Source organism: Mugil cephalus, chromosome 16 (assembly GCF_022458985.1).
Source record: "Mugil cephalus isolate CIBA_MC_2020 chromosome 16, CIBA_Mcephalus_1.1, whole genome shotgun sequence".
In the NCBI taxonomy this organism is placed as follows: domain Eukaryota; kingdom Metazoa; phylum Chordata; class Actinopteri; order Mugiliformes; family Mugilidae; genus Mugil; species Mugil cephalus.
In genome coordinates this window covers 6,678,190-6,702,190 of record NC_061785.1, presented here as the reverse complement: position 1 = coordinate 6,702,190, position 24,001 = coordinate 6,678,190, and the positions used below count along the sequence as shown (strand labels likewise).

Below are 24,001 nucleotides of genomic sequence, written 5' to 3'. Positions count from 1 at the left end.
TGCTCCGTGTTTCTTTGGGCTTCTCCGGCCCGAGTCCCCATCCTCGGACTAATTGTTTCAGCTATTTGGCTTCCACTAATTGTTAGGCTTTCCCATAGTGTAATACAGTCTATTAAATGCCATCTAAACTGGACTATGAGGAGAACAACTGGGCGAATGTAAAGCCATTAAAAAATTAACATACATTTTAAATAACATTTTTCTTTTTTTTTTTTTTGTTATTTAACGCTGGTGCGATTAATCTTTTGACTTTACACGTCTGTTATACAAATAACGTGCGTGTAGTTCATAATTGCACAGCTGTTTTCCTTCTGTGACAAATATAAGAAGATAAAAGTAAGAGAGAACTTCCTGAAAATAAGATAAAAATCAACTTAATATTGACTTCCAGCCGAGCAGGCTTATAAATAAACAGGATGCAGCCATCTTATCTCTCTTTCATATGGCTAACTTATCATAAAACTACTTTTTCTTTTTTCTTTTTTTTTTTTTTACATGAACAGTGCTTTTTTGGTGTTTTCGGTTTTAATAATAGCCATAAAATGTTTCCATGTGCGATTTAAGTGACGACATAATAACACAAAAGTAAGTGGGAGCTTTGTTAATTTACGACAAACAACAACATAAAACCACCTATTTTACACAAATGTTAAAATACTTGCAGAGCGTTTGTTGATGACCTCAGACTGCGCATGCGCTTCGTTCTTTATCCACACAGCGAAATCCCTTCGCTCGTAAATTTCCCGAGAAAGGAAAAAAAAAAAAAAATCAATGGGTGTTTTCTTGAGTCACTGATACAAACAGAAAGCGGCGCACGTCGGCCACAGCCTCCACTACCACTACGCACAAACCGAACTCCGTAAACATGTTTCCTTAAAGGCCGGACGCGTTTTTCAACAACCGTGTGCTGAAATGGTGAGTGGCTTTAAAGTTTACGGCTCTCGCTGCAGGAGCAGCATAAGAAAGAAAAAAAAAGTTGGGATTGATGTCGTGTTTTTTTTTTATTGTTTTTTTTTTGGATGCTAATGCTTCACAAGATTATCGATAGCGTCCACATCCCCTCGTCGGATGTGCACTTAAAGCAGACTTTAGCAGAGAGTCGGGGATTTTTCATGATGCGAAAAGCTTATGTGGTTGATGGGGCATACATGTGCTTGGCACCCCCGCTCTCCATGCTTGTGCATTGCTTTGTGCACTGGTTTGTGCACTGCTTTGTGCACGATAGAGACTTGGCCGCAGTCAGGCAGTGATGCAAAATAACAGAAGCTGGCCGATCCCTAAGTTATAAGGGTGCAAAACCAGCAGATGGATGCGTAATTTACTTTTATAAACCAAAACATTGAGTGTGAAGTGCAGCCTGTTGTGAATGGATGCCACAAATACTTGACTGCCTGTAAACGTCAGTACATCAACAAAACCCTTTCTGCAAGTATTGCACAAATAAGTGTCATCTTTTTTCAGAATCAGAATTACTTTATTGATCCCAGGGGGAAATTACTTTTTGTTACAGCTCCAACCCAAAGTGTAACAGTATTACAAAGAGCAATCAGAATAAGTAGGAGACAAAAAGGGAAGCATATGTGGCCCAAAACAAATACCAATTTAAATCCAAAACCTGACCCAGTTCCCCTAATATGCTTTTATACAATAGAATAGAGTTTATTTGCCATTTGTACATTGCAGCACAGGTACTTATGCGTTTCCCTGAGTCAGGTTTACTAAAATTTAAAAGGATAAAAACACAAAAAGTACTAAAGTTAGAAAGTGCACTTGTAGGCACAGAATATAGTAGACAAAATGTGCTTTATATAAGTACCAAAGCAGCATCAGACTTGGTCTTGGGGTCAGTTCACAGCTCGGAGTCGCTCATATTGCACATTGTTAGGACAGATATGGGATATGAAAAAATGTATTGCACATTGTTATGAAGAAAATAGGATATTGTTCATTGTAGGACACATTGTTCATTGTACCCCACAATGAATCTATGATGTATCGCAAAATACTAGGTTGCAAAGGAAGGAATATTTTGCCTCAAAGTGCATCTTTAACTATGTCATCATCTGCGTATAGGTAGAAAAAAAACTAAAACGCATCGGTATTTTGGCTGTTGGAACCGTTGAAGTGTGCCTCTAGACACGTGCCGCGTGAGCGTAAAAGGGTTTGATCGCGGTCGTAAATGCCCAGATTTATAAGGTGTAAGGTAAAGTATAAAAAGTTGAGACAAAGCACACGATGCCCTTTGATGTATTGTATTGTGTCCCCCGGCTTTTGTTTAATTTGGCCCGTCCAGCTGGGACCGGCCTCCTCTCTGGATATCACTTTACCTCCTACATCTTTTGGGTGGGGAGGGTGGGCAAGGGGGGGCAAGGGGGGGCAGGGGGTTTGGGAAAACAGAAACCGGCTCTTGACAGCCGAGAGCCCAGATCAAACCGTGAATATCACAATTAATCAAGAGCACGAAACTCCTCGACTAATGAACGCCCGGAGCATAAATGATTGATTTTAATCTTGATAAGAGACACGGAAACTTCCCTCCTCCTCCTCCTCCTCCTCCTCCTCCTCCGGTGCATATTTTCTGTGGCTTTAACTATTGACGCGTAGTAAAGATATTGATTGGGACTGAGTTACTAAAACAAAACGGTGGCTCATTTCATATTTGAGGCATGTGTGAAGCTTTGAAAGCGAGAGATGTTTGTTGAAAGTGACTGTTCTGATCCAGATTTGCAGCCTAGGTTGGAGTTACGGGCTAAAACAGTCAACTTGACACGGTTAAAACATGTGTCCCAGAAAGCAGAGGCCATGTGCCTAAGTGTAATAGATGCATTTTACCACAAGGTGTCATATTTGATCACTGGACTCAAGAGCATACCCCCCCAAAACATGTGTCAATTTTGGTTTGTGATTACTTGCACAATGATTTCATCTTCCCATGAACCTCAAGTTGTATTTTTAACAGTGTGAGAGAAACAGAAATAGGATTCTGTATTTCTTATTACACAGTTTTTTTTCTTTTTTTTGGCTCAGGTGAAATGTTTTCCTAATATTATCTCCTTTCCTCTTGGCTTTGACAGGGCTTTTAACGAATTAGCCCTTCGGGGCGGGGGGGTTATGAGACAGACACCAGACCTCCGAGAAGAGGACCCAGAGCAGACATGTGATATTAGCCGTGTGCTCATTTTTTCCGGACAATTTAGCCGAGAGGATGTTTTCTCTTAATCCGTCAGAGAACATCCTCTTATTCCAAACTGTGGTGCTTGAACCTTGGCACTTTATTCCGCATTTTCAGTGACATCTATTCTTCTATTTTGGTAGTGTCCCCTGAGCCGAATAATATTTATGACTTCTCGCTCCCCCGGATTGATTCCTTCATGTTGAGGTTTTTGCGAGGCCGCGGGGAGGGGTTTCGTTTCGGTGTTGCAAGAACTTCAGAGTTTTTGGCCTGTTGCTGCTGCTGCTGCTGCTGCTGCTGCCGCCACCACCACTGCTGCTGCTGCTGCAGGAAGGAAGGAACAGGTGTGGCAGCAGTAGATTTTACATCCATATCTCGAAAATCCCTCGCCACTTGTGCAAAAATGAGCTTAATGTGGTTATTATCTTGTGACTGTTGGCTGCACATACTTTTGTAAGAAAATATTCTCACAGGCGGTAGATAAGGGTTTGTTGAGGTATCCGGAGCCAGGGCGGTTGTTGCGCTGTCAGGTACGAAAAGTATTTGGGAGAATTTATCTATTTTTTTTTTATTATTATTATTTTGGAGGGGGCTGCGTTCAGGCTCGTTCTGGTCTGACCTCTGGGTTTACGGCCGCAGGGACGTAGGAGCGTTTACATCAGGCTTAAGCCTCGGTATTTGCCCAGCTGTAGGACTGTTTACCTTCGACATGGCTCGTGTTAACCGCTAATGAATGGAGTAATTAGAGCGGTGCGGTGAATTAGGCTTACGTGATGTCATCTGTTGTTAGCCGTCGTCGGCCTCGTGGCATTGGGGGGCCAATGTTGCGGCAGCTGATTGTGACATGTTTAAAAAACAAAATAAATGAATTGTGTGTGCTTGCAGTTGCTGAAAGTGGTGAAAGGTGTTGTGCCGCTCCGGTAGTGGTTGGATACTGAACTGGATGATGAGTAAGCCTCTCTGGGTCCGCCTCCACATCCTCTTTACCCCCACCCTCCCCTCCATACAAACACACACACACACAAATCTCGGCATGCTGCCTCGCACCTCATGCACAGGGGATGCATACAAAAAAAAGTAGTAGCAGATAACCAACACGGGTGCGTGCCTTCACTTATCTAAGAGCCTCAGACGGAGGAGCTCAGCAACCCCTCCGTTCGCCTCTCCTCCCGTCCGGGGTCCGTCCTCGCTGAAGGACACGTTCATTGACTCGCTTTATAAGGACACGTTAATGATGCGAAACTGCCGCCCCGCTGTAGTTTGATCGGCGGGCAGAGACAGATTGCCTCACACGAGATCAGACGGGGGAGATGCCAGCGTGGATGTCTTGACTGAGACCGGTCGCCTGCCGGAGAGCTGTCATTTTGGTTTATTTTTACCTCACTGTCTTTTTCTTTTTCTTTTTTTGTTTTGTTTTGTGATCTCCCACCGAAACCAGCCCACCTCTCGGATGGTGAACCGAGCAGCCGAGCCTCAGGTACAGTTGTCACAGGCGCGTCTCTGTGTTGTGGTGCTTGTTGTTGCTAGACATGTCTCTGAAGGACAGAAAGGGAAATGACTCCTTACGCTGTTGTGTAAATATCGCTGTAGATGCGTGGCGTGATTTCAGACTTCAGACTTTCCAGGGAGAAATTCCTGTTCCCTTAACGCGTCCTTTTTTGATAAGGCAGCGTCGCGTCTGATGTTCACGCCGCTTACATGGCTCGCATTCTTCGCGGCATGCGATGCCTTGGCTCCCCTCTGAAGTGTTTATCAGCTCTTCATTCCTTCACCGGAGGACCGGCGCATGTTTGACAGGACTCTAGCTCCCCACGCCAACTCAGAAAACACTGCTGCCGCCGCTGCTGAGCCAGGAGTTGTTTGCACTCGGACAACTTAACACTTACGCTACGGAGTGTCAGTGCGAGAGGGAAGCATGTTAACAAATCAGTGTGTGTGTGCGGCGGGTAGATTTTTCGAAGGGTGTGACAAACAAAACTGCTGTCAGTTAGCCCGGCATTGCTGACAAAATATTGCGGTCGGACGCTGGGGTTTCGAAATAAAAAAAATAAATAAATAAATAGAAAAAAATAAAAGCCGGATTACTGCAAGCCTTTAAATCATAGTGGGATGAAAAATTGCTGCCTTGAAATAAATTACAGGCAGGGTTTGTTTTTAAAAATAGGCTTGCACACTCTTTTTAGCAGCCGAGCTACGATGAAAGCAAGAATGCGCACGGCTAAAGGTTATTCGTTTGATTTATGTCACGTCGCTGCATAGAATAGTTCGTGTCTCATTCGAGAAGTCCCAGTGGGTTTGAAAGGCTTCTACTAGAAACCAACTTCAGTTGCTTCTTTTCCGCCCAGTATCTGTGTTGCAGTTCAAAAGCTATTGCACAAGGTTTGATCAGATTTGGAAATCCTTGCAACAATGCGCCCCGCCGTTTCCCTTTTGCCGCGGTCAGCGCAAAATCGCTGGGCGATTTATTCTGGATGAAAAACAAACACGAGAGAAATTCACAATGTGAGCAGTCGAAAAAAAAAAAAGAGGATTTTCTATAGAGGAAGCGTTGAGCTCATTTCCGTGCAGAACTGATATTTAGCTCAGGAACTAGCAATGTCCTGTGGACTCACGCCTGCATGTAACCCTTAACCTCATTGGTGAAATATGCGTACAGCTGCAGGGAGGAAGTTTCAGAGAGTATAACCAACCATTTCCTGTCAAGGTGTGCTTACGCTTCCTCTGCCTCGGGGGTGTGACTGCGTTGTTTTGAATGGCTTTGTTGGTCTCGTATCCGCTGATGAGTGAGAAACTCTTTGCCATTGATATAAATTCATATAAATTAAGGTACTTCAGTGATGCCCAGTGGGAAAATTCAAATGCTACAGCATATAATAAGTCACATATAAGTCAAGAAGACCAGTGACCAAAGAGAAATTAAATAGGACAGAGAGAGCAGAATAACCACATACAAGAACATATATATCGGCTCGGTGAGATGTAACATTTGTGGTGCCATGTTGGAAATGATCTTGTTTTGTGCAGACTTGTTTAAGGCTTGACATTTTCCACATCTCCCCGCAGACCAGAAACGTCCTTGCCTCAAATGTAGCGATGTTGCCGAATAAGCAAATCGCATTTTATCAGTTGCCGCCGCGGCCGCCCGGCTCCCTTTTAAAGCCCAATATGGGAAGTCGCGTTGAAAGATCCACTATGTGCTCCGCGGCGATACCCATCTCTCTTGAACCCGCTGCGATTCTTCTGAATGAAGAGTGCTCCGCATCCTTCCTCGGGGGGCCACCGACAGATGCATCCTGCAGCTGCGAGCTCCTTCCTGCCCGGCGCTCGGGGCCCTTTTGTCTGAAGACGTTGCTACAGCAAAGTCGGGACGCCGTCTGAATTTAAATGGGCCCTGTCTGAATGGAGCGGTGGCTGCTAGGCTGGCAGGAGGTTCCAGTTTCCAGGGCCTTATTCTGACCGGGCCACCAGTGAAGTTAAATATTAGTGCCACTGGCAAACTTTGACCAGCTGTTCACTGCCTGCCTGTCTGGCTGACTGGCAGACTGGCGGCATCGTACCCAAACGTTAAAAAAAAAAAGGTGAATTCAGGATCATTTCTACAGTGTTATTTTACGCCGTCAGACATTTTCTGTTGTTATTTTATTGGCCTCGCGAGCAGTGCGACACAACTCAGCTTGACATGTGGGATAAACAGCCTCTCTGATGAGTTGCCTTGATTGGCTCTCCAGGAGGATGTTTATGACTGAGGGCTATTTCTACTCAGGCCTCCGCCCCAGCTGCCCGCCCGCTACACCAGGCCCGCTAACACCAGGCCTGCGTGTGCTGAAATCCTTAAGTTCTGCTCTTTTACGTAAGCCAGGAACCTCTGCACCAAAGTGCCCGTGCACCGTGGTCTTGCAGCAGAGGCTGTAAGGTAAGACGGAGGAGAGCTTCTGACGCGACGGTTTCAGTCAGACTGCATGGGCTGCAGCATCAGCAATGTCACATTTCCTCTGAGGCACCAGGCGGCTGCGTCGTTTTAACACAAATAACAGCAGCGCCACGCGGGATGAGACGTAGGAAACCCCAGCGTGCAGACGGGGAGAAACGGGCAGAATCTATTGTCGGAGCCCTTCATAGGAGCATGCATATTATCATGCATGACTGTGGTGGCAGTGGGTAAAAGAAACCTACTGATTAAATGTCCTTAAAGTGACAGAGTTCGAAAACAGCCTCCCGAGGGGTGTGTGAGGGTACGTGCAAGACGAGGCTGTTTTCGGCTTTAAATAGGAAGTTGAGGAGAGATTGTCTTGTATTATACTTGGATATGCCTCTTTATTTACTTCAATTTCTATGTGCAAATCATATATATTTATGTTTATCGTATTTTATTTTATTTATTTGCTTTTTATCTTAAACCATTTTTCTGTTTTACTAGCGTTTTTCAAGTGTTTTTTTAATGTGCAACTAAGCTGCCGTGACCATGCAGTTTCACTTGCGGGACAGTAAAGTCTTAAGTGTAAGTCTATGTATAAACCTAAGATGGCTTTACAGCTCCCACAAGTAATTATTAGACATTCTGAAAATAATAAAGCTCTCTAAAACACTATTTTAAGGGCAGAAACTTACATTGCTGCCTGCATATTTGGGGGAAATGTATTGAAAATGCATGCTATAATACAGGTCTTGGTCAATAAGACTTAGAAGGTTGATTGGTCACATAAAAAAAAATAATATATAATATAATATATTGGTCACATAAAAAAAAAATTTTTTTAAAATAATTATAAAAATTATAATAATAAACTTCTAAAAAAGATTTTAGTATGAAAATGAAATTAAAATACATAATGAAATACGAATTAATAAAATGAATAAAAAATAAATAAATAAAAAAATATAAATAAATAAAAAATAATGTAGAAAGATAAATAATGTATAATAATATGGATGGAGGAGCATTGACATAATGTTATTTGACTTTCATAAATCGCTGCGGATGAACTCATCATTTCTGCTCGTTCCTTTGTACAGTACCAGAGTCGTTCTGTCGTGTGTCGTTTTTTTTTGTGTGTCCCTGCGAACGCCTGCTAAACTTAAACCATCTGGCAGCCAGATGTACCACTACTTCCTCTGTTCCCCTCCGTAGAGACGCGAGTCTCTCGCCTGACTCCACTTCCCAACATTAGACAGGAGATAGGGGCACAGACGAGACGAAACTTTTTTTTTTTCTTTTTTTTACTGAATGCCAAGCTCCACTTTGAGCTCCTGCGAGGGGTGTTTCCCACCGACCGGCCGGGGGTGGGCGACGGGATTCAAAAGAGGAAGATTTCTTTTTCGGATGTGATGCCAAGTTCTCACACTCCTTTGGACCATGATGGAAAAGAAGCAGCAAAGAAAAGGGTCTGGCTCCTCGTCTCACTCGTAAGATTTCAGATTTTTTAGCCGCCGAGTGTTGTTACTCCTTGGAGGGTTTTTTCGTTGTGTGTTTTTTTTTTGTTTTTTTTTTGTGGTGGCCACAAAAAATATGGCAGCAGGGATGCTTTTGGTATGTGGCGAGGACTCAAATAGATCTGGGCAGCTGGAGCACAGTATTCATGATTCCTTTTATGGAACTTGAGTAGAGATTCTGCCTCTTTTCTAGCCTCTCGTCGGCTTCCCCCTGATTTTAAAGCGGTCGGTTTATTCGCTCTGCAGAAACGTCTGCGTTTTTCGGACGAAATGACAAATCAATGTGTTGTCTTACCCCGCTGTGCTCGGAGAGAAGAAGCGACTCTCGCTCCCTCTGCTCATTCAAAAGGTCTCTGAGTACAAGGTTGACCTACCCACTCACCTCCCGATGCAACAAAGAGGAGAGTGGCTGTGACTCACCCGGCACTTCTCCCTCCAATGTGAGTCCACTCTATTCAGAGCTGGAGATCACACAGAGGTGCTTTGAGCTCAGACGGCAAAAGACAACCCCGCAGTTCACCCGAGCCGTGTGACAGCAAGTAGATTTCTCAAGTTGGATGGATCCCGTGCTCTCGGGTTCACACTTTGTGTCCATATCTGTGAGTTTGTGTTTGGTGACATAGTGCCTGTGCGATAGATTCGTTTTCGTAGGTATTTCCGCGCATCTTTCCGTTGTTGACTCCCGGCTATTCCGCGTCTCCGCGTTGGAAGTGATATTTAAGATGTCGCTCCTGAGTGTTAGGTTGTCAGAAGGATCGTTTGTTTATCTGCAGAGCTCCCTGGAAGGCTCACTGTTTATTCAGAGGGGAGGAGGCTTTGCTGCAAACCTGTGGCTGCCTCCTGAGAGGAGCGGTAGGTGGGATGTGAGGTGGATGATTAAAATATAAATCTGGTCACACTTGACTCTAATCCCGCCGCGATGAAAATGTAAAGACGTTGATTGCGATCGCAGGAGGGTTGCATGAATCTTTATTTCTCTCAAAATGTGCTCAAAATTGCTTCTGTTAATACTTATTATAATACATTATTAGTATTTATGACTTGAGCGGCTTAAACTGACTCTTAATCAAGTGCAGAGGGATCTTTTTGTCTTTTTATGTAATGAAAGGGAAATAATATGGGAATTAGTTTGTTTAGTTTAGAGAGAATAAATTTACAGCTTTTGGATTCAGTGGCCGCTCAAAGTAAAAGCTTCTGTTCTTCTATACGGTTTCAGTTTTTTTAAACCTAAGCAACACTGTGTTTACATGCACAGTGTTCCTTGAATATGCTCAGAATTCGACTTCCCGAATGTGGCCTTTGACCCAGTTTACATGCAACAGAGAAAATCAAATAACTGACGGGAACATGTCCTCCTCCTCCTCCACACTAGGTGGCGATATGTGTCTTTTCAGAGGGTTGATACGACCCCCTTTCCGGTTGACAAGTTGTTCACCAGCATTTTTAACAACAATGAGATGGGTAATAGTACAGCTTTTTAACCTCATACGTTCGTGTGCGTGCTACTTATGGTGCAGATAAGATGACGCTATCACTTCTTCTTCTTCTGCGACCGGATTTCTTACATGTTTTTGTTCCGGGGTCACACGCCAGCGCAGCGGTTGTGGAGCATGTGCACACAAGTTGTCTAGTTCAATTCGGATGAGGAGAACTCTGAATTTAGTCCGGGCAACATGTTTACATGCGCCTCGGTCGTCCAGTTAAAGTCGGATTAAGACAATAATTTGTTTTGTTTTTTTCACGTCCATGTAAACGCACTGACTGCTGAACCTCAAGTTTTGCCCCCTACTCTTGGCACTGGTGTGTGAATGTCACTTGCGTTTGTGTGAACGAATGTGTGGATGTGTAGCTGTAGCTGTGAGACCGCTTGGAGTACAAATAGTTGGACAAGCACTGCGGTATATACAATACTAACTTACTTTATACAATTGTCATAGCTTGTTTCCTAACATTGGGGAAATTTTGCACTTTTTGCCATTCTTGTTAAATGCCAAATTACATTTTGTTGTGTGTGTAGCTGTACTGTGTGCAACGACAATAGAGTTGCATCTGATTTAATCTTTGTAGTTGTAGTAAAAGGCATTATATCATCATTTTTATTTCCAAGTATGTGCAACAGCTGCTGGCGTTTAGCTTAATGTTCAGAGCGCTACTGCTAATCCTCTGGGAACAGTTTGTGCCTTTATCAAATATCTGAGGGTCAGTAATGTCTCTCGTGGTGAATGTCTTTATTAAATTCCCGAGCAAATCATCTGGTAGTTGTTCGGAAAATTAAACTAGTTGATTAATTAATTAATTAGCAGGGTCACGCTAGACAGAAAAGTCAGTCAATGTGGCCCTAGTTTAGTATCATTAGGTAGCTACTGCTTATTGTTTATGCACTGTTTAATTATCACTTATCTGTATTTTATATCAGCTTATTTTTTATCTGCTCATTTCCTCCAACGTGTAAATGTTGTCAGAGTTCCTGTGTACGGCCTACTTACATTTAACGCATTAATCCATCTGTATAATATCTTCATACGTCAGTCATTGGGTATATGTTGCTCACTCACCTGTATAATTTGTCCATATGCTATAAACAACCTGTACTGTACCTTTGATATACTTATAGACTATTTATGCTACATACACTTCTTGTTAGATGCTAAACTGCATTTTGTTGCTCTGTACCTGTACATGTGTAATGACAATAAAGTTGAATCTGATCTAATCTAATCAAATCTAATCTAATCTAATCTAAATTGTGTATTCTCCAAAAATGTATCCATGTCTGATTTGTAAATATCAGTGCCGAACACATTGATTATTTTCGGTCGCATCGCTGTTGAAGTGTGAGAAGCTTATTGAATAGTTTTTCACACCTTTTAAATATGTGTGTAGATGTTGTCATCCCCTCAGATACGGGCTACTGTATGTGGGTTGCCGTATTCGCGTGTGAGCGCCCGCTCGCTTCCTGTTTCTGAACTCTCTCTCTGCTGCGATGCCTTTCACAGCAGCTTGTGGAGCATGGGTACAACTGCCAGCGCCGCACCACAGCCTGTTTCTGTTACGTCGCCGCTTGAGAGTGTCCATGGCAACGGGATGGCCGACAGCAGGCAGTCTCTTAGCATGAGCCCCTTCCAGACGGTCAACATCCACAGCAACAAGGCCAAGTCCATTATCACCAACAAAGTCGCACCTGTCGTCATCACGTAAGTCCGTCCCCGAATCTGCGTTCTCACAATTGGCTGTTAATCCTTTTTGATCACCCCCACAACCCCCCCACCCCACTCACCACCTCAACCTCCCCCCCTCCCCTTTACCCTCAGTCCCAAGTGTTTGCCCCCGTTATCATCTCTTTTGTCAACCCCGGGCCGAGCAAACAGTGGCTGGTAATTGAAATGCCCTCGCTTCAACGTCCACCCGCTCGTGTTGTGTTGCAGATACAACTGCAGGCAGGAATTCCAGATTCACGATGACATCCTCAAGACCAACTACAAAGTCGGCCGGATATCGGACGCGATGCCCGAGCACTTCCTGGTGCAGGTAGGCAGGGGCGGCGAGAGTGGTCTCACCTGTCTCCGCGGCTGCTCTTTTCACATTCACGTGTCCAAATTGCAGCGTGGCGTAGGAACATTGTCATGCGCCGTTTTATGATCAGAGGCTGCCATTGAAACGGGAATGTTGTCACCCTCCCATCGAGGCTTTGATCTGCTCTGTCACCTCCGCTGTGGTAGTTCAGGCATGCAGCGTGTTCCAGTGTTAACCCACAGCCTGTGTTTACATACACGGGTCAGTAGTTCTGCCAGAAGTCTTCTTTTCAGCTGTGTTTTGACGTTCTGTAAGCAGGTGCCTCAGGTTAGCAAGCCTGTCTTTAGGTTTAAATCTGAATCCTATTTAATTTGGTCACTACTTTTTGATTGTATAAAGCATTTAATCCATTTAATCCAGATTGTTTTTAATGGCTAATAAATCACATTACATTCTGGAAAAAGCTTGGCTTAAACACAAAGTTTTAAAAAAAAAGTCAAGTTTAAACAGTGTCTGATCTGAGCCAAGTTTTACTTGGTAGATTTGTGTACAATATGGAATTTAAAGTAAACAAGCAAGAGGCCACACGTTACGAAAAATGGCTGTAAAAACCCCCAACTGAGACGTATATTAGGAATTTGCTGCATACATATAATTGTCATAGTGCAGATGTCTTGTTTGGAAAATGCAAATTTGGGACCTTGGTTATATTTGGAATAATAGAAGAATATTTCTTTGCATGTAAAGATATTGATTGTTGCAAAGCTGCCGATCACAGAACCTGACAGGTCACGACCATATAGAGTCGATAAACGATTAATCTCCTGAGACCCGAGCTTTTGTTTGTCGTTAATTTCTCCAAGAACCTAAAAAGAACCTATAAAAACTAATCTTTGAGCAGGACGTGTAATCCCAACGTCCTCAAACGGGTACTTGCTCATTAGCCACTGAAATACGGGTCTAAATGAAGCAGAATAAGCTGCTACAAACCTAAAACCTGATGTCCTCATATGAGGACACAGGCTTTCAGGAGGTTAAAGCAAAGGCTTTGGTCTTTTAGGGTTCCTGTAAGAAACAAAAAGGAATTTTCTAAAAGAGATCCAGAAATTAAAAGGGGGTATACAGGCTGCAAAGCTTCGCAGGTCTCTGTACTTCACCAGCTTCCAACTAGATCAAAAGTGTTGCCAGAAACCCATGCGTAGCTGTTGGTTTTATGTGGTAACATTAAAGAGAACTTTGACGATGGTTATTTCACTGATAAATTGCAGCATGTGTACGAATGACAGTGTAAAGTGTAAACTGCGGTGGCCCTGGTTGTATTTTCTTTTGCATTATGCTTCCTTCAGTAACAGAGCATTAAGCTCTCGGTGTCACCATAGGAAGTAAAAGGCTGAAGATGTAGAGATTTAACAGGTTGAGACATTAGTTTAACCAGACTTTGCTGTTTGCAAACAGAAAGGGGATGGAAAGAGATCTAAAAATCTGCTTAAAAGTGACTCAGTTAAAAATCATAGGGATGATTTATTAAACCTCCTTAATCTTGATGGAATTTACAGCCGCTAATAGATGCACCAGGAGGTTCATGTTGTGTAAATGTTTCCAGGGGGAGTTCTTCATGGTCCAGGACGTATACAGCAAGGCGGACGTCCTCAACACCACGGCGAGCTACGGGGCGCCCAACTTCCGCCAAGTGAAAGGATCCTACCCTCTATACGGGATGGGCCAGCCGAGCCTGAACGGCTTCAAACACGTCCTCCAGAGGCTCCAGGCGCAAGGACACGAGGTCACCGCTGTTTTACATTAATATACCCATTTCGTCCCGGCAGAATCTGCCGCCGCCACTCTTAAGCCGACATAAATGCTTCCCTGGTCTAATTTTTCCTGCGTCGGTGCCCGCGCAGCTCTTCCTGGCCTCCTTCTCCCGGTGTTGTCAGTAAATATTTGAGGAGTCAAGTGCTCGGCGGAGGCTGCGGCTGGATTGTAGAACTGAGCAAACAGAAAGTTGCGGTTGTGTGTACCAGTGGAAAATGAATCTCTCTGCTTACAGCAGCTAGAAACTGACCGTAATTGAAATGAATTTGACAAAATTATACGTGGGGCCTCTTTAAAACTCCTTACTCATGTGCTGCATGTCAAATGACGACAGATTGTTTCCAGTTGCTCTTGGAAGTGGTGCAGTTGATAAAAAGGCAACAACCGTTTACTTTTCAATAATCTATTATTTGCTCCTGCAAGCAGGAGGTTATATTCTTCTGTGTAAGAGAGGAGCCGGTGGTTTTCCTGCACAAGGACGACGACTTTGTGCCGTACACTCCCAGGAGGAAGGAAAACCTCCACGAAAACCTCCACGGCCTGCAGAAGGAGGAGATGGTTGAGGGCCTGGAGCTCACCATCAGAAAGGAGGTGACACGGGAACAATTACTCTGCACGGTACAAAGCAAGTTTTTAGGTGATTATTATTAAAACCCTCTTTTTTCTTCCCTCCCTCCTCCGCAGCTCCATGACTTTGCCAAGCTCAACGAAAACGTCTTCTACATCTACAACGACATCGAGTACTTTAAAGACGAGCCGCAGAAGATCTCCATCACGTGCGAGGAGGACATCCACGTGACCGAGGAGGTCTACAAGAGGCCGATGTTCACGATGCCGGCGTACAGGTTGTTTACATTGTTCCTTTATTAGCCCTTAGCTCCTCGGCTCAGGCTGCAGCTCAGGCGACACAGCTTGTGGCTGCCTGCTGCACCACAGGCTGGGAGGTTATAAATAGTGGCGCTTGTTTGTGCAAAGCCTGGTTGCCCTGCTTTTTTTGGAAGAAGTGATTGCAGCATCCTGTCTGCAATCAGATCAGCGCAGGCTGCTTTATTGAGATGTCATGACAGCACTTGAAGGGCAAGAGAGCGTTTTATCCCAAGTGAAAGCGGCAGGATGTCTCACAGTTTCCAGCTGCAGGTGGTTTGCTCTTAAGGGACGGCCTCTCCCGTCGTCCCGCCGGAGAGTTTCCGCCTGAGGAGATTAGCGAACACATAAACGCGGCTGTTTATGTGCAGCTTGTTGTGACCTACATAGAGGCGATATTGACACAACATATGTAGGCACAGGTTCAACTCCAGGTGACGGCTCGTTGTTTTGCAGGTACTACAGATTACCACTACCGATGGAGGGAGCGCCGATGGAGGAAGACTTCGACGCATTTGTTAACATTCTCAGGGTGAGCTTGTATAAAAATGTCAATCGCGACACAAGTCACCAATTAAACAGCTCCCTCTCCCTCCCTTTTTTTTTTTTTTTTTTTGAGATGTCATTTTGATGTGCCAATAAAGTTATTCATGGCTGGAATATTAGACAGCATCTGGACTTTCTCATCGAAGGTAGTGTGAAGGTTACACAAGCTTCTCTTTTTATTATTATTACATATATCTACATGAATCTGTCTTATCCGCAATTAATCACTAATAAGTGTGATTTTTAGTTTTTCCACTTTATATCCGCCCTTTGGTCGTCTGCTCTGTCTGGTTTGCGTCCTGCCCTTCACTCACACAGGATGTTCTTTTCATCTCGTTTTGCCCTTTTTTGGACTGCCTTGCAGCAGGCGGTCCAGTTCCCTGTGGTTGGAAAGTGGCTTCTTTTTTTTTTGTGGATCAGTGTTGGATCTTACTGCCATATTCATTCTTTTCACTTTTTATTTTTGCCTTTTTGTAAATCTCAGCAATTGAGCGCATTGATTTAGACAGTTTTCAACCATAAAGGCAGATGATGCTTGATTTGTCCCATCGTTTTTAATATGTGCATGTCACCAAAACCATGATTACTGGGGGTTATTTCAGTCCTCGCTGTTGCGTCATGTCATTCTTGGCTCGGTGATAGGATAGCATTTTGGTTTTAGGTGTTTTACAGCCTGTCATAATTTAAACTCTATTATGTGCGTCGCCTTCCAGGAGAGCCCCAGCTTGTCTATGGGCCACGGTGCGTCCCGGCAGCAGCTGCCCGCTCTGCTCTTCAGCTGCCAGGTGGGCGTTGGCCGCACCAACTTGGCTATGATCCTGGGCACGCTGGTCATGAACCGGCTCAGCGGTGACTCACAGCAGGAACCACAGTAAGAATGCCGCATTCAATGTTGTTCTAAAATTAACTGAAATTTCAGTTTATTTATCTTAAGTGCACGTGACACCGATCAGGCGTAAGATTATGACCACCTTCCTAATACTGTTTAGGTCTCCCTTGTGCCTTCAAAACAGCTGTGACTCATCAGAGAATGGACATGGGCCTTCTGAGGGAACACAATGTTTTTAGTGGGGGGGCCTTTGGGTCCTATTCGTTGAGGGAAGGGGCCTCTGTGGATCATCCCACAGATACTTGATCAGTTTGGGATCTAGTGAATTTGGAGTCCGGGTTGTTGAAGGTGCTTGTGTTGTTTTCCATGAGTGTCATTGCTATGGGATGGGGGAGTCTGGTCTGGTATAGGTGGGTGCTACATGTCTAAGTAACAACCACACGAATGCCAGGTGCAAAAGTTTTGAAGTTTTCAACAGAACATTGTATTGTCAATGTTGGATGGTCAATGTTATTCACAGTTTTGTATAAAGTATTCAAAAGCCATACTTAAGTAAAAGTAAAGATATCTTACTAGAAAACGAACATGAATTCGACATGTTTCAGTAAACGGATAAGGGATAGCTTAATACTGAATGCAAAATGATAATAATCACATGTTTTTATAAATATGCCAAGTTTCATATAGTATATAGTAGGTAGGGGGTTCCTATTCTATCTCTCCATCAGCTGGGGAGTCCTTGTCCTGAAAAAAGTGGAGTAAAAGTCTTAAAGTAGCTGGTATTTACTGTACTTAAGTATCAAAAGTACAATGAAGTATAATGTACTTAAGTACAAGTAAAAAGTATGTGTGAAATTGCTGTTAGAGAGCAGTCAATTTTAACTTTTTAAAAAAGTCAAATGCTGTCTGTGATCCATTATTGTTGGCAACCGAAACAAAACAAAACAAAACAAAACAAAAAAACGAGTAAGAAAATGCTTGTGAGAAATGTATCGGACTAAAAGTATCTATGGTCTTTTGAAAATGTGGTTAAGTAAAAGTGGAAGTCGACAGAAATAGAAATAGTGAGGTAAAGTACTGAAATGATGACGTACAGTAACATAGTATTTTTTATCATACAATAGTGGTTAGAATAGAATAGAATAGAATAGAATAGAATAGAATAGAATAGAAAAATACTTTATTTTTTCCTTGGGGGGAAATGTGAGTGTCCAGTTTCTTGTGCACAAACACACACAGACATCAACATAACACACCAACAAAATCAACAGTGCAACAGGAGAAGGAAAGACTGGAAATATGTATCTATAAGACTTTTAACATGTATTAACATGTAAAACTATGTACAATTTACAGTTTGACAAGGGAGCATTTTAGCATTTAAACAGTGCCGTTGTACAGTCTGAACCTGTCAGGCCTGCATTCACTTCTCCTGTCATAATGTTGTGGCTGATCGGTGTAGCTTTGTTAAACCTTGTTTTTGGACGTGAGATGTGATCTATGATTTGTTTTGCAGTGTCGAGGAGGCAGCTGCTTCAGAGCCCAGACCACTGTTCCAGGTCATTCAGTCCCTGATCAACAAGCTGTCAAACGGGCAGCAGGTCATGGAGGAGGTAAAGCAGATCATGTTGATTTGAAATGAAATAAAAAAAGAAAAACGACTATTTTATTTTGTTGAGCACATTTTGACCTTGTTATCTTTTTAAATCTTGTTCAGGTCGGTCTTAACACTTTATTTCTTGTTCCCCACCTGACAGGTCGACCAGGCCATCAACCTGTGTTCAGAGATGCACAATATAAAAGAAGCAATATACGAGAACAAGAGTAAGCTGGAAGGAATCGGGGAGGATTATCAAATTCAGGTTAGTTGTGACGCTTTTCTGAGCCGACGCCTTTTTCAAAGCTATTTTTTGTTCTGCGTGAAGTGCAAGCGAGAGCGCAATCAAAGGATGTAAAACGCCTTTATTATGGAGGGCACTCAAGCTGATGGAGGACTAGATAATACTGGTGGATTTCAATGTGTGTGTCTGTGTGAGTTTGTCTTGTTAAAGTCTGGTCTGGTTGAAGTGCATAAGTGAGAAATAAACACTTGCCGAAGGCCGCTGCTATGAACGGATAATGAATGTTTGGTTTGTGTCTTAGGGAAGCAGTACCAAAGACTACTTTCTCAGCAGAACTATGCTGAGCTTGGAGCGCTACTTCTACTTGATTGTATTTAATGCATACCTTCACGAACAGGTAAAGCCGTTTTTATTTTGTTATTTTACTTTGTAAATGTCTTCACTGTTGCTGTGGAAGTAATGTAAGACGTGACTCGGTGTTGTGTCTTGCAGTACCCGCTTGCCTTTGTTTCGAACTTCAGCCAGTGGATGTGCAGCCACTCTTGGCTGTACAGGTTACTGGCCTGCATGGACGTATCAGAACAGTCAGCCCCGGCCGAGCTGGTCACCAGAGGAGCCCGCGTCCTGGTGAGGAAATTAAGCGCACACACACATCTCTGTATTATTATTATTATTATTATTATTATTATTATTTCTATGATTGCTAGAATTTTAACTATGTATTTGGATTTAATGCAGAATAAAAATCATTAGCGTGTTGCATCTTCATGCATGCAAACAATTTGATGCATATCTGTTCTTATCTTACATCAGGGCCGGGCGACCAAAAGTACATATCACAGTATTTTTTAAAATTCTGATGGTATCACAGTATATTTATTTTTTCATGCATAATCACGTGTTGCTGCTGGTTGCAAGAGGAATTAATGCAGTAGTTTGACTAAGGATGGATTATTTAACTGTGATGATCAGTAAATACTGTGGAATAGTTCCACACTAGTAGTGAAACAGTTTTGCATGGCCCCGTGTTAGCACTAACTGCTGATGTGGAAATCTGAGGACATTTACAGCTCGGATAAAATACAAAAAAAAATTATATGCTATCAAGATGAAATGAAGGGGACAGTTACGGTTTCATTTATTTTGACACATTTATTCATATTTAAACATATTTAAACTGCTATGTCTCAATAGCAGCGCAACCTGCAGCTGTAATAACTGTAGTCTGCACGCAACATTTTTTTTCTCATTCATAAAAAAATAAAACTGAGGACTCTTTCGGGGACAGGTCTTCCAAAAAGCGGACTGTCCCCAGAAATTCAGGACGTCTGGTCCTTAAAAAAAATCAACACGGGGATTTTTATTTGGCACATTTTTCGGACCTTTCCGTCTTCACCGCGCCTCACAGCGACGCGGTCAAACTGTGCGTGTTTAGAAGCCCTACTTTGAAAATGATCCGGCCTGAGAAAAGTTCATATCACAACGGAAGAAGATACCGGTATTCCGCTCAGCCCTATCTCACATGCATCATGATCTCCTCACATATTCAGGTTTGCATTCATGTAGTGCTCTTATCAACCCTCTTAACAATTTCCATCACACAGATATGCACTCACAAGCCCGCTACTGCGAGGTCCTGTACGACCATCACCCACGCCTCTCTCAGCATCTGCACGCATCTCTGGTATTAAAATGCGTCCTATATGCTGCAAGCTATGAGAAATAAATAACTGTGTGTGTGTGTGTGTGCAGGTTGCTGATGAGTACTTGGCTCCTGACGTTCTCAGCACGGTGAAGGAGATGAAGGCGGCCAACTTCCGACGAGTGCCCAAGATGCCCGTTTACGGAATGGCTCAGCCGACGTCAGAGGTTTGCTTCTCGTTTTCAATGCATGAACACACACGCTCCTGTTTATCTGCCAACGAGATACATAATCACATATATGCAAAGCGTAATCTTCAGGGATTGAAAAGAGGATTAAAGATTTCCACTGACTCTTCATCTAGAGGGAATTCAACAAAGCCAAGTCAGTAATTGGGCTTATTAGGGCTTGTATTTGACTTTTTAGATCGTCTGTTTAGTGTCTAAAACACTCACTTTGCATTTCATTTACACATTAAACTGACTGTCTTGTCTCATCAGTATGCATTCATGCATCAGTTGGGAATATTCATGAGCGCAAACGGACTCGGAGGAATGACTCATGGTTATTTTGTGGAGACGCCCACCTCAGGCTGCTCCTCAAGCTGGACTTCCAGCTCCTTGCCCTAATCGTCAGTTTGCTCTGTGCGCAGGCCACCGGAGCCGTTTTGGCCCATCTGACGGACGAAAAGCGAAAGCACAGCCACGTGCTGTGGGTCAACCTGCAGGAGGAGTTGGTGTTCGAAGGAAATGGGCAAATATTTACACAGAGGGAACCTTCATGCCTGGACCAGCACATCCCTGTCCCGTCGTCTGACCCACAGCTGCTAGAGGTAGGAGTAAATATCAGGTCTTTTTGATTCTTCTCAGGGTTGTTACAGTATATGATTTGAAATTAACACGGTCAGAGTGTTTCCCTTTCCACCTCCCTTTGCCTGTAGGGACTGGAGACGTCTCTGACGGAGGAGATCCTGCGAGCCCAGAAGTGGCTGGAGGTGACGCTGGAGCAGGAGAAACAGATGAAGATGTTTAAAAGCTGCCAGACGGTTCAGGAGATGTTCAACCAGCACAAAAGCTCCCACCAGGGCCTCGTGTACAAACGCATCCCTGTGCCCGACTGCAGCGCGCCCAGGGAGGAGGTAAGGATGCGAGGGGCTGCATGAAGCCCACGGGTCCTTACAGACATGCAGACATGAGGTGAAGAAACAGCTGCTGGTTTCCTTCGTTTGCAGAGAAGAGAGCTGAGAATGATTCAGCCTCGTGCTCCATCTAGTGGTTACAAATGTTACTGTAATAAGGAGATTGCTACCATATAACAATAAGAAAGGCTTATATTGTATTACCATTATTATTCTTTCATTTTATATTAAATTATGTGTAGCTACAAATATTGAAGTCAGTCAAAAGCAATGAGCATGTGGTTAAATTGGATTTGTTAATTCATTTTGAAACTCTCATCAGGACTTCGATAAGCTGCTGGAGGCCATGAAGGGCACCCTGGCTGAGGACTCCCACTCGGCCTTTGTGTTCAACTGCTCCAACGGCAAAGGCAGGACCACAACCGCCATGGTCATCTCCGTTCTGACTCTGTGGCACTTTAACGTAAGAGGCCGTCCTTGAGCTTTCTGTAGGTTGCACCTAGGTTGCACGTGGCCCACGGCGTTTCATTTCAAACGTGAATTGTGTTTTCAGGGCTTTCCAGAGTTTGCCGATGACGAGATTGTGAGCGTTCCTGATGCCAAGTACACAAAAGGAGAATTCGAGGTATGTACACATGTAAACTCTGTACCGATAAAGATCAGCCTCCAAAATAGTTGTGACTCATCAGAGAATGGACATGGGCCTTCTGAGCGTGTCCTTTGGGCCCTGTGGTTTGAGGGGAGGGGCCTCTGTGGATCATCTGGTCTAGGCGTAGGTGTAGGTGGGTGCTACACATCTAAGTAGCATCCACATGAATGAATACCAGGTTTAAACGTTTCCCAGCAGGACACTGGATTGTCAAAAGATGGTCGATGTTATTTGCTTCTCCTGTCAGTGGTTTTAATGTTGTGGCTGATCATGTTTAACAAGAAGCTGAACAACTATTTTTCATCAATGTAGACTTTGTTTTAACCTGTACATTTCTGCTAAATAGCATACAGTGTTTTTGAAAATAGGAGCTATTTTCATATCAGTTCCAGTACTGAGACACAATTGGTGGCTGCTCCAGTTCTGTAGACATTTTATAAATATACGGGGGTGATCGTTTGAATTTAGTCATTCCAGATAAAAGCAGGATTCTGATAGAGAGGAATCTAAAAATGGATCGGACGCTAATGAGCTAACGACGCGTCGTTTGAGAGGAAACCAATCAAGCCAACCATATTTTCTCCAATTGCCGTCATTTCCAGTATGTGAACAGTAAGTCAGAGAGCATGCAGTGCCACTTCACAGTAGACGTCACAATCAGGAGCACCACCAGCGCTGCAGCGTTCGCACACTTCAGCTCTCTGTTGATGAGGCCTTGGCCTCTGTAGGTAGCACTTGTTATTCTAATACATAAGCTGCTGCTGAAAAAAAAAAAAAAAATAACCTCTAATTTTATCCTGAGCGCTTTGAACCACAACTTTTTCATCTACACATTTACGCAGCTACTTAAGTGAACCACATCACCAGCTAGTCCTATTCAGTCGGCGGTATTGTAAATTAAAAAGTCCCCTTTTAATCTTTCCAAACTCCCCACCTGCGACTGAAAGCTTCGTCCAAACGCAGCCAGAAGCCAGAGCTTTTCTACCCCCTTTCGTGACTTGGAGCTCTGACAGCGAGTCTCTCGGTCTGAACCCGCTGGCTGTGTCCTCAGCACTGTAAACACGAGCGCACAGAAAGAGGCCGCCGCTCGGTAGGCGCACAATGGCGCATGCCAATCAAACCCCGAGCGTCCGCTGGTGTCTCTGGGAAACACAGAGTGGTCGCCACAGAAACCCTGCCTGCCTCCAATTCATCCTCTGAAGGATGTTGTTATTCCCTTATCTACGGCCGTGAGCTGTTATTACTCGATGAACAAGCTTATGAGCGTTAGATTGTTTTATATGTAAATATATATATGTGGTATAATGTTATCTAATAGTACCTGTAATTCTATATGAAGCACGTTTTTCAGGCCCCCAAACTGATGGGGAGATTAAGTAGGGACCACCTACCTACTATATGTGTTCTATATTAAACTCAGCCCAGTGCTAAATATACAGTATTATTATTATTTTGCAAGTTATTCAAATAATACGTAATTTTTTTTTTAAATTTATATGTTGGATTGAAGTTCATTTGTATTTAAATAAATTTAAAATCATGGGGGAAAATTAAAAAAAAATATATAAAAAGTGTCTAATCAATCAAACCTCGACCCCTCTGCAGTACCTCCGTGGGCCCTCTAGGGGTCACACACCCCCTGTTGAAGAGCTTTGTGGGGATCATTACATGTACATTACAGTGTCTAGAAATAATGAACAGAAAACATTTATTTCTCATGTGTGCAAACTTTATATAATTATCACTGTCTTTAATAATATTATTATCCATCTTCCAGTTTCTATAACAGCTTGTTCTCTTGTCAATTAACAAGACAAGTCTTTATCTTTGCATGGTGGGAGGAAGCCAGAGTACCCGTGAGAACATGCAAACTCTTCACAGAACAAAAAGGCCCCAGTCGCCATCATTTCTTCTTCTTCTTATATATTTGTTGTTTGCTAACATTCATGAAGAACTTCATTTATGTGGTCGTGAAAGGAGCTGCAGCCCCAATGTTCCCAGAGCTGAAAGAGAATGAACATTTGACTGAACTGGTCCCAAACGTTTTGTAACTCTTGGACGTCTAAATGCAAATGCTCTGTTTCGATTTAAAAAGCGAGAATACGTGACATGTTCGGGAGTTTGTGGCTGTTGGCAAGAAAATTAGTCAATCAGTTTAATAGTTCTTTGAAGGCATAAACAGAGCTTGTGTTTACAGAGTGGCTGAGGAAAATCGTTATTTAAATCTCGGCTTTCTTCTGCTTCGTCTGTTTTAATATTAGCAACGTAAATGCACTAAATGCAGGGGATCCAGGAAGGTAACTTTAATTCTGAGGTCGGTTAGTTTGAGGATGACACCAAGCAACACTGTCATGTTGTGGATGATGTAATTTTAGCAGAACACTCATCAGACAACACAGACATCTAGAAAAAGAGACGTGCAGAAGTTTTATGTTTTTCTGTCTCAAGTACAGACGCGCACTGAATGAGAAAATCGTGTTCTGCCCGGAGGCTTGTTGTGATCCCTGATCCAGCTGTTTGGCTTTCCCCCCTTTCTGTCTTCTTTTCTTTCTCCCTTTCCTTCTT

The 24,001-nt window shown here is 43.3% G+C and overlaps 1 protein-coding gene across 5 annotated transcripts in view; it reads left to right on the top strand.

Annotated features, from left to right (window-relative positions):
- Positions 1–679: 679 nt before the first annotated feature.
- pald1a (phosphatase domain containing paladin 1a) overlaps positions 680–24,001 on the top strand; it is a 54,158-nt gene continuing 30,836 nt past the window's right edge. Inside the window, exons 1-17 of one of the 5 annotated variants that reach the window (XM_047609151.1) lie at positions 680–915; positions 11,602–11,796; positions 12,028–12,130; positions 13,719–13,898; positions 14,354–14,518; positions 14,612–14,772; positions 15,248–15,323; positions 16,051–16,208; positions 17,683–17,779; positions 17,924–18,028; positions 18,309–18,404; positions 18,500–18,634; positions 19,760–19,876; positions 20,302–20,481; positions 20,590–20,787; positions 21,110–21,250; positions 21,341–21,412. In XM_047609151.1, coding sequence (XP_047465107.1) covers positions 11,612–11,796; positions 12,028–12,130; positions 13,719–13,898; positions 14,354–14,518; positions 14,612–14,772; positions 15,248–15,323; positions 16,051–16,208; positions 17,683–17,779; positions 17,924–18,028; positions 18,309–18,404; positions 18,500–18,634; positions 19,760–19,876; positions 20,302–20,481; positions 20,590–20,787; positions 21,110–21,250; positions 21,341–21,412 — 2,169 coding nt within the window. In that variant the 5' untranslated portion in view covers positions 680–915; positions 11,602–11,611. Of the gene's footprint in view, positions 916–4,207; positions 4,650–7,989; positions 8,576–11,598; positions 11,797–12,027; positions 12,131–13,718; positions 13,899–14,353; positions 14,519–14,611; positions 14,773–15,247; positions 15,324–16,050; positions 16,209–17,682; positions 17,780–17,923; positions 18,029–18,308; positions 18,405–18,499; positions 18,635–19,759; positions 19,877–20,301; positions 20,482–20,589; positions 20,788–21,109; positions 21,251–21,340; positions 21,413–24,001 lie in introns of those variants that run through there. The other 4 variants (XM_047609149.1, XM_047609150.1, XM_047609148.1 and 1 more) reach the window with 4 other exon arrangements.